This window comes from Clupea harengus, chromosome 13, assembly GCF_900700415.2.
Source record: "Clupea harengus chromosome 13, Ch_v2.0.2, whole genome shotgun sequence".
Classification (NCBI taxonomy): domain Eukaryota; kingdom Metazoa; phylum Chordata; class Actinopteri; order Clupeiformes; family Clupeidae; genus Clupea; species Clupea harengus.
Window position 1 is genome coordinate 7,020,942 of NC_045164.1, and position 12,807 is coordinate 7,033,748.

Genomic DNA, 12,807 nt, shown 5'->3' on the forward strand with positions numbered 1-12,807 from the left:
GCTTCTGGTCATCACCTTTGGCTCAACACTGACCAGACCTGCCCTGCCCTCAATCTCTCATTCTCTCTCTATCTATTCACATATTCTTCTTTCATTCACAGACACATACACAAAAGCCTTGACCATACCCTCTAGCTCAATAGTGGCCATCTGACAGCCTTCAACCTCCAATTCTATATTTCTGCACATATACTTCTGTTAAAAAGTTTGGAATCACTCAGAACTGTTTTATATATATAAAAAAAAAACGAATAATTTTACCCATCGTATGAGTGGCAAAGTCAAAAAAAAAAAAAACAGTCAGGAAATTGACAAGTTTAGAAATAATATTTTCCCCAAAAAAAGAAAAATAGCTTAAAAAAAAAATGATCATCAATTTGCAGCAGTTACAGTCTAGCATAGCTTTGACATTCTAGTTGTCAGTTTGTTGAGGTTCGCTTCATAAATGTCACCGTATGCTTTCTGAAGCACATCTCAGAACTACATGGTCAAGCTATTCCCAGTACCACTAAATACGATTGAAACCTGTCCTGGCCAATCACGTCCCTCTCATCTCTTTTCTACGAAACTCTGCCCAGAAGGCCAGCTTTCTGGAGTCTCTACCCTGCTGAAACGAGACCGGTGTTTTCTGGGTACTACTTAATAACGCTGCCAGTTTGCTCTGCTCAGTGAAGCGAGTAGTGCACAACCTTTTTAAAGATTTCTTGCCAATTTCTTGCATGAAGTAGCTTTAATTTAACAAAACAACAATAGAATGATGACTTTCTGATGAAAGCTTTTTCCTTCTCACCATTTTAAACCATAGTCAAATCCAAATGCTGATGCTACAGACACTCAAGAAGCCAGTCTTATTGCCTCCTTAAACGGCAAAACAACTTTAGCTACACATAATCACAAAAGGGTTTTGTAATGATTAATGAGACTTTTAACACAATATATTAGAATCTCTCTCTCCAGCTGTCCCATAGTCTCTAGTCTAATAAAGACCCCTAACATACTGCTCTCCGAGCCTAACACACACAATCACACATAACCACACACACACAATCACAATGTTCTGACCCAGACATGCTCTAGTGTGAGTGAACATGGAGGTCTCCAACACACACACACACACAATCACAATGTTCTGACCCAGACATGTTCTAGTGTGAGTGAACATGGAGGTCTCCAACACACACTTGACATGAGGGCTGCTCCTTATCCAACCTCTTCTGCCGTCTCTTCACTCTTCTCTGCAGCTTTATGTGACTGGTTATGCCCTCCGGCCCTCGTGCCCTCTGGCTCAATACTGACCGGCTTACCCTGCCCTCAAACCCTTGTTTCAACTCTCTTTATGTATCAACACATTTCCTTTTTCACTCTCACACACACACACATACTCTATCACAATGTTCTGACCCAGACAGTGTGAATGTGTGTGTGTTGGAGACCTCCATGTTCACACACACACACACACACACACACACACACACACACACACACACACACACACACACACACACACACACACACACACACACACACACACACACACACACACACACACACACACACACACACACACACACACCTCATTCCAAAATCTATTCAGATCCTTTTTCTATTTATTCACACACTCAAGCCTTCGGTCATCACCTTTGGCTCAAGACTGACCAACCTGCCCTGCTCTCAACCTCTCATTCTCTCTCTATCTATTCACATTCATTCACTCACACACACACATGAGCCTTGACCATGCCCTTTAGCTCAATAGTGGCCATCTGAAACGCCCTTGGCCCTCTAATTCTGTATTCACTCACGTATATATATCCGTTCAAAAGTTTGGAATCACTTAGAAATGTTTTCCATGAACACTCATATTTTCACCAATCAAGTAAGCAAACAGGCAAATTAATAGAAAACATATCCAAGACATCGACAAGTTTAGAAATAATTCCACTTTGAATAACAGAACAGTTACAATTTTGCGCTTGAGATCCTGACTGCGTCGAGCACCAGAGCCTCCTACTTCAATTTCAATATTCAATTCAATATTATTTTTATAACGCCAAAACTATAAAATTGGTACTTAACAGAGCCTGGGGCCTAACTCCCTGGAGTAAGCACAAAGGCGACCGGGGAAAGGAAAAACTCCCTGTTCACAGGAAGAAACCTTGAGCAGAACCTCCCCGTGTCAGGATAAGCATGCTAGCACACATGTGGAACATGTTCATGATGCATACATACGATGGTATATACATGATACATACAAAATGAATAGTGGATAGGATAGGGAGAGAGTATTATTGTAGTACAGCTTAGTGGGTATACAGTGCGCTCGTAAGGTTATAATCACTAAAAGGTTTGGCAAAAATGAATTTGTCTAATGAATTAGGAGTAAAAAGTATTATCCAACACAGTGTGCCATTGGAACATACATGGATGCAGAAAACTGACCTTTGGTTCTTTTTAATAGAATCTACAGAAGCGGACAGTTTCTATCTATAAATAGAAACGTCCAAAATGAATATTTTTGATCAATTTAATGTTGAAATAGAAATTCTGACATTTCTGAGTGATTCCAAACAAAAAGAAAGGTAATATACTTTTTCATGAAATCCCACATCCACATGCACAAGCGCTGGTCATGCCCTTTGGCTCATTGGTGACCAGCCTGCCCTGCCCTTCCTCTCTAAGCATTTCCACACTTCCTTTTTCATTCATTCATTCAGTCAGTCAGTCATACACACATATGCATGAGACTTGGTCTTGCCCTCTAACTTAACACTGACAATCCTGCGTGGCCCTCAAGCTCTTCTTCTCTATGTATTCACACACACCCAAGCTTCTGGTCATCACCTTTGGCTCAACACTGACCAAACCTGCCCTGCCCTCAACCTCTCATTCTCTCTCTATCTATTCACATATTCTTCATTCATTCACTCACTCATTCACACAACCTCTCATTCTCTGCCTATTCAAATCGTCTCTCTTTTCCATACATTTCTACACGTAAGCCTTGGTCATGCCCTCAAACTCAATACGGACCATCTTCCATCTGCCTTTAACCTTGCATTCTCCAGCCACTCACACCTATTTTCTTATTTCATTCATAGACACACACACTCAAGCCTCTGGTCATGGCCTCTGGCCCAGTCCTGACCAACACACACTACCCTTTGTGTGCATCGCTCTCACTCTCTCTCTCGCTCACACACACACACACACACACACACACACACACACACACACACAGGCCTCTGGTCATGCCCTCTGGCCTAGCACTCAACAGTCACCCTGTCCTCTCCCTCTAATTCTCTACAGCTGCTTAGAATAACTCCCACGCACACACACACACACACACACACACACACACACACACACACACACACACACACACACACACACACACACACACACACACACACACACACACACACACACACACACACACGTCTTTGGTCAAGCCCTCTGGCCTGACACTGACCAGTTCACAGAGGCTTTAGTCACCCAGCTCTCTACCTCTTCAGCCACACATTTAACACACAGAGGCCTCATGGTCATGCCCTATGCCCCATCATTAAGATGCCTTTAACCGTGCTTACACACATATACACAACACACACTTACACCTTTGGTCATGCCCTCTAGCCTTACACTGACCAGCACACACTGGCCTCAACCTCCGGTGCTGTCGCACTCTCACGCCTCACACAAACACTCTTTTCAGTCCCCATTGGAGGGGCAGTGGGGCACAAACTGTTGAGCGACAAGAGAAAACACACATTGGCGCTAAAGCACACACACACATGCACACACCTACCCAAACAATGTTTCAGGTCTGAAAACTGGACGAGGGCAAGGGCACTGAAAGACAAGTGTAAACAAGCACACATAAAACCCCCTCGCACACACACACACACACACAGACACACACACATACAAAAGGCCCTGGGGTGTGTCTCCAACTATATATATTGAGAGATTTACACAAACCAGCGCTGTTTAAACAGTGAGCCTCCAAGGACTTTTTTGCACCACTCAGCACCCAACAGCCCTCCCCAAACCCAGACAGAAAAGAGCCCCCTCCAAATAAATAAAGCGTCCCAGCCTGGCAGACCGGTGACCCCCCCCCCCCCCCCACCTCCAGTCTCCCCCGGCACCCGGCCCTGCTGGATGACAGCTTAATGGCGGGGAAATATTTTTACTGGATCACCTTTCACCGGGCCAGCGTGCGGGGCGGCGCTTTACGGCTATCAGACACACAAGCACTCCTCTTTTTCCCATCCCTCTATCGCTGCTGCTGCCGGTGGGTGTATTATACTTAAGGAGGGATGCGAGGTGAAACTGCTTTTAATGCTGTAGAAATTACATCCAGAGTGGCATTAAAGCATTTCAAACTGTGATCCTTCATCCCAATATAACCATGGGTCAGTAGAGTAAGTTAAGCAACAGCAAGCTGGTAGAACAGATCCATTAGCATTAGGCTACTCAGTTATACTAATACTGTCAGTAGAGTCCCATACAGCAGAAATCCTAGACCAAAGGCAATGGAGAAGGAACTGCAGGACCCCTTCATACGATGGAAACATGAAGCAGAGAGATCTCTTTGAAACATGTGGCGCTGTCACAGTGCAATTTAAATTGTGGTTAGACACAGCAGTGTGTGTGTTTGTGAGATTTTTTGTCTGTATAACAAACTGTATATGACTGTGTTTGTTCATAAGGGTATGCAGGGGACAGGTGCATTTACCTAACAGACTGGGGGAGAATTTTAAAGGAATTAGCGCATCGTATCATGGCAATATGTATGTGTGTACATGTGAGATTATGTGTGTGTGTGCGTTAAAATATGTGACTGCCCTCTGAATATTTGTGTGTCAGATCTGTGTTTTTGTTAAGGCTGCCCAACTGTGGGCCCCCTATGCAGAGCAGGTCTGTCTCCCTTCACCCGGACATCTCATCTAAACTCTCACTCTCCACCCCCTGACCTTCACACCTCCTCCTGCCCTCCCCTCTCTCGCTCTCCCTCCCTCTCTGTTTTTTTTTCAAACTTTTTATTCTCTTCCTCACCCACTGACTCTCCTTCGTCTCAATCCTCTCTGACCCGACCCCTCTCACCTCTGACATCACATACCCCTCAACCTGTCAACGCCCCCGCCAGGGTGTCAAACCTAACACACACACACACACACACACACACACACACACACACACACACACACCTAGAGCACAGACATCCATGCCCACAGACAAATGCGCACACACACCTTAACCTTCCGATTAATATACACAACACGCGCAGTCACAAATACAGACACATTCTAGTCCTGCAGAGTAACACACACAAAAACAAAGGGTGTCGGTGAACAGTCCAATCACTGCAACCAAACACACAAAGAGAGAGAGAGAGAGAGAGAGAGAGAGAGCAGACAAGCAGTGTTTATTTACAGACATGAGGCTGGCGCATACAGCTAACACTGCTGGTGGTCTCAGCCCAGCAAAAGCCCCAATACTAAGCCTCTACACTGAGACTAGCTTAGGGGGAAGATATGAGAAAGGAGAGAAAGAAGGAGAGAAAGAAGGAGAGACGACAAGGTGGTCCACCTCAGTGGGAGAATAGAGAGCAAGAGGAGAGTAAAGTCTGGATCAAACATGCACGGTCTATACTATAGAGACTGTGCCGCTCCCTGTAATGGCTGATCCCTTCACAAACATACACAAATATAATACATGCACACACAAACAAAACACTCTGCAAAAATAAGCATGTACATACACCCATCCACCCACACCCACACACATACACACACATACCCACCCACACACATACCCACCCACACTCATACACAGGTGTATAAACATGCATGCATTTGTGAACACTCACACACATTAAGACGGGGGAAAAATAAATAAATATGTCCAGCCTCGGTGTCACAGAAAACTCTAGCTCCAACAAGCAGTGTGTGTGTGTGTGTGTGTATGTGTGTGTGCACCCCCATGCTGCGTCTGACTGCCAGTCTTAGCACGGCGTGACACATTAATGAAAGAAAAACAAAAGCAAAAGAAGATTACACGTCTTCACTGGGGAGCCTCCGTTTTGTGGTTCCCATGGTGATTAGACGAAGGAAAACACACCATCAGCGTTTATCTTTCTGAGATCATCCACTTTTTTTTTCATTTAGCACCTTCTCCTCCCCCTCCTTTACTTCCCTCTCACTTTGTCATCCAACGTAGCATGCCGGTGTGTGTGTGTGTGTGTGTGTGTGTGTACGTGCTTACAGAAGAGAACAAGGATGAGGGGGGAGACAGAGAGGGCTTGTCTGAACCGAGTGCTGCTTACAGTGCTACCACAAAAAGAGATGCTGTGTATGTGCGGATGTGTGAGTGTGTGTATGCGTGAGTGTGAGTGTGTGTATGTGCGTATGTGAGTGTTAGTGTGTGTGTGTGTGTGTGTGTGTGTGTGTGTATGTGTGAGTGTTACGGGAAAGTAAAGCAGTAACATTGGTGAGGTAAGATTCCTGACTGTTCCGTACTCTTGAGTGCAGGTTTATGTAAGAATATGTCAAATGTTATGACCAATGTCTGTTCTTGGACGACAGCAGGAGAGTAAGCTGCTTGAACTTCATTCAAAGCCAAAAACCTAGGCAGAGACCATTAAAAGCACATGCACAACACACACACACACACACACACACACACACACTCACACGACGTGGAGGGAAGAGAGAGAGAGACAGATAGACAGACAGAAAGATAGAGAGGGGCCCCCTGAAAAGCAGGTCTTTACCTGTCGGAGCATACCTGAAGATTTACACAAGCGCCGAGCGAGGGAGGAAAAACACACAGAAGGAGAGAAAAAAGAAGAGGAGAGGAAGGGAGGGAGAGAGAGAGAGAGAGAGAGAGAGAGAGAGAGAGAGGGAGGCCTGTTCTGTCCAGAGATGAGTGGATATGTACACAGAGATTACGGGAACGAGGTCAGTGTGTGCTTACGTGTATGTGAGTGTGTGCGTATCATGCACCCCTGTATGCATGTCTCTAGATGTGTGTGTGTGTGTGTGTGTGTGTGTGTGTGTGTATGAGTGAGTGATTGAATACATGGTCATGTGTGCGTATCGTGTGTGTGTGTGTGTGTGTGTGTCTCTGTGTGTGTGTGTGTATGAGTGAGTGATTGAATACATGGTCATGTGTGCGTATCGTGTGTGTGTGTGTGTGTGTGTGTGTCTCTGTGTGTGTGTGTGTGTGTGTGTGTGTGTGTGTGTGCTGGATCCATGTCACCAATGAATCCATCATCTGCTCATGAAAGCCCTTTCTCAGGAGCAAACAGAGAGCTTATAAACCAGGACGGAAAAATCTTGGAACAAACTGATTCTAGAACAGACTCTGTATTTAACCGGCCCCCTCCCCCCCACCTCTGAATCCTCCCATCTCCCTTTCAATGAAAAAAGAAAAGGACAGCACCCCCCCCCCACCTAATTCTGGGGCCCATTCGCCTGGTTAGTGAAAACAAGCTCCGTCTCTCTCTCTCTCTCTCTCCGTCTCTGGATCCCAGCTCTTCCTCCTAAGCCACAGACACCCCATCCACAAAACCCCAGCATCTGTGCTTCCCAAGCCTCAAATCCCTGAGTCATCCCAGCGCCCCGCTCCACGGAGCCAGGACCCGCCGAGCCCCACTCTCATCTGTCCCCCACTCCCGTCAGCACCGGCTCTACTGTACCCCACAAACCACATCATCCTACACACACACACACACACACACGCCACGGTTTCACCCTACATGCCTCCATTCTCTCTCTCCAAAACCCCATCTCTGAGGGGGATCTCTGAGGGGGATCAAAAATCACACCCAGGGTTTCTATATTTCACATGAGGAAGTGGTGCGGAGGGGGAGAGATTCATCCTGGCACAGAATGAGAGGATGCCATGTGCACGAAGATCACAGACAGAAATCTCTCCCGGTCTGTGTGTGTGTGTGTGTGTGTGTGTGTGTGTGTGTGTGTGTGTGTGTGTGTATGTGCACACACAGAGAAACAAGATCAACTAAAACAATTAACAGGCAATCAGCACAAGGGACAGTACATCCACGTGATATCTATATTGCACAGCATACAGGTTTATTCCCTGTGGTGGTGAGAACACCACTACACAGGGACAAAGGACAGAGGGTACTTAAAACATCTCTCTCTCTACACACACACACACGTCAGTGCCGCCCTACACACCTCAAATAAGGCTTCCCGCTTTAGTGCTATACTGATGGATGGGGTGGAGAGAGACACACACACACACACACACACACACACACACACACACACACAGCAGGAGAGAGAGATAGGTAGATAGAGAGAGAGAGAGAGAGAGAGAGACAGCAGGAGAGAGAGATAGGTAGAGAGAGAGAGAGAGAGAGAGAGAGAGAGAGAGAGAGAGCAGAGGGGGAGCAATTACGGCATCAATTGAGTCTTGATTCTAGTGGACTGGGCCTCAGGAATGCATGCATGGCCCCAGGGGAGGCCAAAGAAAAACAGAGATATCCCTCTCTCCCTCTCTCAAGTTCTCTTTATCCCTCTCTCCCTCTCTCCAGGTCTCTTTATCACTCCTCCCTCTCTCCCTCCCTCGCTCACTCACTCACTCACTTTCTGTCCCCACGTTTATCTAAGGAATCTGTGTTTCCCCAGCCAGCACTGCAGACTCAGAGATTACTGGAGAGAGTGAGAGGGAGAGAGTGTGTGTGAGAGGGAGAGAGGGAGAGAAACAGGGAGGGAGAGAAGACAGAAAATAATGGGGGAGACTATGGAGAGGCAGAAAGACAAAACTGGAGGCAAGGGAGTGAGAGGAACAGTATATGGCAGAGAGAGAGAGAGAGACAGAGACAGAGAGAGAGAGAGAGAGAGAGAGAGAGAGAGAGAGAAAGTGGGATAAAGAAGGAAAAGGATGGAAAGAAAAAGGGGTGAAGACAAAGAGAGACTGTGGGTATGGGGGAGAGAGAGTGACTCTTTAGTGAAATGAAGACTAATGCCTCAGCTATTTTCCTCCAAACACTCGTTTTTTTTTTCTTCCTCCCCTCATGGTCGTTCCACTCTGTTATTTCTGACTGTTGTCGTTGGGGCTTAGATTTCTGAAGACGAGGACAATATTCCATTCTTCCTCACAGTGGGGAAATGTTCTTCTTCTCTTACGCCCGCTTTTTTGGCTCACTCTCTTCTGCCCCCTCTCTTTTTAGCTTTCCGTCCGTCCCTTCCTCTCTCTCTCTCTCTCTCTCTCTCCCCCGTCTTTCTCTCGTTCTTTCTTTCTGCTGCTCTGTGGAAACTTTAATGGCTTCCTGGGCTGAGCTTGAGACCGTCTTTCATGCTTTCATGATGGGAACAATAACAACAAGAGTAAGAAACACTTTACATAACCCAGCAAGTGTGTGTGTCGGTGTGTGTGTGTGTGTGTGTCGGTGTGTGTGTGTGTGTGTGTGTGTATGGTTGGCATGCGTGTATAGGTTTGAGCTGAATACTCTTTGCTGCTGCCATCGCCCAGTTAAACGGAGCAAGCCTTAAACGAAGATTACAGACTTCACTCTATAACTCACATTCACATTTTCGTCTCTCACAAACACACACCAACACACACTCAATCATCACCAGCATTACTGTCACGCCTACAATGTGATGGGACACAGGCACAGAAACACACATCACACACAGACACACATAACAGACAGACACACACACACACACATTCAGATTCACACACATATAAAAGAAAAACAAATGCAAAAGTGGAAAAAACAAATAAGTCAACGAATTTGTATCCTTTTAAAAGCAAAGTGGATAGAGCAAGAGAAACAACAACAACAAATTAGCATTTGGCGTGAGCTGTGCCATTGTGCAAGAGAGAGGGGCCAGGGCTGGGAGTCTCTGTGTGTGTGTGTGTGTGTGTGTGTGTGTGTGTGTGTGTGTGTGTGTGGAGGAGGGATACATAAAAGACATAAAAAAAGTTCACCCAACAAATCTAAAACAAGCTGCATGAAATTCTACAGGAAAGCAAGTCAATAAAAGTGAGCAGTCAAGTGTTTTTGAACCCCCCCAACACACACACACACACACACACACACACACACACACACACACACACACACAAAGAGACCCTCACGCGTGCGTGCACAGCCTCTCTGGGGTAGCGTGTACACTGGGCTTGATGGCAGCAGGGCTCGTTTGTCTGAGAGTAAGCATGCCTGTTCCTGCGTGTGTCAGGCCCAAACTGACTCATATGATTGAGGGCTGCTGCTGTCGTGCTGAGGGCCAGGACACCTCATTCCCTCCACGCTCTGGGCTTCCATCTGCTGGCTCTCCCACTGCGGCTCACTGCAGCCATCTGAGGAAGATGCTGTTCTATCTGCCGCCATTTCTTTTCCTGGTGGCATCCTTTCCTAGTGCTGGGCTGTAATCCCCTCCTGATGCACCAGGGGGACTCTCACAAGGGCATCTCCTCCATCCTTATCTCAACTCCACCTCCTGACACCTGCAAAGCCACCCAGTGCAGTTATCTCCTCACGGGCACTGGAACACCCATCTCTTGCATGGTCCCCACTCCCATGCACCATTTCAAGGACATCCCTCAATTTTTCACAAGATCATTACGTCCTTTTGTCACCTCAGTGTATCAGAACTAGCTATTGCATAACACTCCAACTATTCTGAACAGTGCCGTGTATAACCAAAATTGAAATGTAATTAGATCTGCGGGGGAATTAAATCCGAAGCCTGAACCAAACCCGGCAGTCTTTTGAAGGAGCAATTGCCTGAAAATCTGTGCTCTCTACGAATACAGAACTGAACGAATGTACTGAAGATGTGTTACTTCGCGGCTTAGTGACTATTCATGAACCTTCTAGGAGTCTGTGACAGAAGTGTGTTTCAGTACTTTCATGGTGTGTGCTCTAATGCCCCATCTCCTCAGGCTTGTGGTCGGAGCCTCCTTCAGCATACGCAGGCCGTGCTGGAGAGGTGAGGAGGCCCTGTTCAAACTCCTTTGTGGAAAAGAGTGGAGCACCAGCCCTCTGAAGCCTGTGTAGAGGATGTAGGGGGGGTGGGTGGGGGGGAGACTTCCTCCAGCTTTTACTATAGAAATGCCAACAGAGAAAGAGGGAGAAAGAGAGAGACGCTGCACCTGGCTGATGGAGAAAAGCATGGGGGGGGAGAGGTGTGAGGGGAGGGGGGTGGCTTACGAGAGGAAATGGAGGGAAAAATCAAAAGAAAAGGAAAGCAGAAAAGAGGCGTGAGATGGCGGTGATTAAGTCCCCCCCTGCCCACCCTCCTCTAAGGAGCTCAACTGGCAGCAGGCAGCGAAGGCCAGGGACGGACCCTCACTTTAATCGCAGTCCACTGGAGCCTTTCAGGCCTCGGGGCCTGGCATCACACAGCTACCCAGCACACAGAGGGAGAGAGGGAGAGAGAGATCTAAAGAGAGAGAGAGTGCAATAGGCCCTAAGGACCTCCAATAGCCCTTAGTGTCCAAAAGCCCAAGAGCTTGGAGAGCGGCGGGCGGGAGGCGAAGGAGCTAGCCGCCTCCTGGAGGAAGTCACATCCAGACAGACGCTGGCAGCAGTGTGTGCCCGGGCCCTGCTGGGAACCGCGTACCGAGCAGATCCGAAACGGATGGAGTCGATGGCCAGGGAGAGGGAGACCTCCAGCGGGGGCCATTGTGGAGCGCCCAGAGGAGGCCAGATTGAGAGAGAAGGAGAGGGAGCGAGAGAGAGAGGGGCTGAAAGACAGTGGTGTGTGATTGACATCTGAGGGGGGAGAGGAAGAGAGGAGGCTTTCCACTTCAGCAGCACTTGCTAGCCGACAGCAGCCACACTGAGGGTTGCCAACGGTAACGCAAACTTATAAGCCAAAGATTTGATGAATTTGAACCAATAAAAAAACAAAAAAAAACATACTGGTGATGGAGAGGGGAGGGCTGTTATCTGGGGTCATGTTTACTAGAAATAACAAGTCTGACAAAGCATCTGGAAGTCAAAGTTCTGACAACATTGCCAGAGTAAAGGCAGGACATTGTGTGCTTCTAGAACCGCCCTGTTGGTTCTAAACATTTGACAACTCTCTCTCTCTCTGATGTGGGTGTCTTCTGCTGGGACAGAATGTTCTAGAACTTCCTCTGTGATGGGTATTCTATTGGGACAGAATGTTCTAGAACTTCCTCTGTGATGGGTAATCTATCGGGACAGAATGTTCTAGGCAGCTGATGAAGCTGTTTGGATGCTGCCATGCAACCTCTGGGGCCCAAGGATTGTGAGGGGCCACTTAGGTCCATACGAAACCATTCCAGCTGAGGTTCTAAAAGCGTGTTTTTAGCGCGTTGAGCGTCCGGCTGTGTGTGTTCGAAGATGTGTTTTAATGTGGGGCAAGTGGGTGGAAGGGCTTTGTGGGAACACAGCAGGTAGTGCTCTACTTGTTACAGACCATCCATCTGAACACACACACACACACACACACACACACACACACACACACACACACACACACACACACACACACACACACACCTCAGCAACAATTGCAGCCTCTTGCTTTGCCGAAAAACTTAGTATATGTAATAGATGCAGATTCAATTTTCGGGCAAAAACGTGTGTGTGTGTGTGTGTGTGTGTGTGTGTGTGTGTGTGTGTGTGTGTGTGTGTGTGTGCTAAAGAGAGAGCGGGAGAGAATGACCATTTATTTGCAGAAGAAAGGGATATAACAGAAACGCCAAGAGTGTGTGAGTGAGTGTGTGTGTGTGTGTGTGTGTGTGTGTTAAGGTGGGAAACAGACAACCTTCTCACCCTGCCTTAGTCTGTAA

At 47.1% G+C, this 12,807-nt stretch overlaps 1 protein-coding gene across 7 annotated transcripts in view; it reads right to left on the reverse strand.

The window, feature by feature from the left end:
• The window catches only part of LOC105890965 (arginyl-tRNA--protein transferase 1), a 92,146-nt gene that overhangs the window by 29,113 nt on the left and 50,226 nt on the right, over positions 1 to 12,807 (reverse strand). The window contains exon 11 of one of the 7 annotated variants that reach the window (XM_031579517.2): positions 9,036 to 10,488. The exons of the other annotated variants lie outside the window; for them this stretch is intronic. Within the exon in view, the coding sequence (XP_031435377.1) occupies positions 10,441 to 10,488 (48 nt within the window). The 3' untranslated portion in view covers positions 9,036 to 10,440. Of the gene's footprint in view, positions 1 to 9,035; positions 10,489 to 12,807 lie in introns of those variants that run through there. 7 annotated transcript variants of the gene reach the window in all.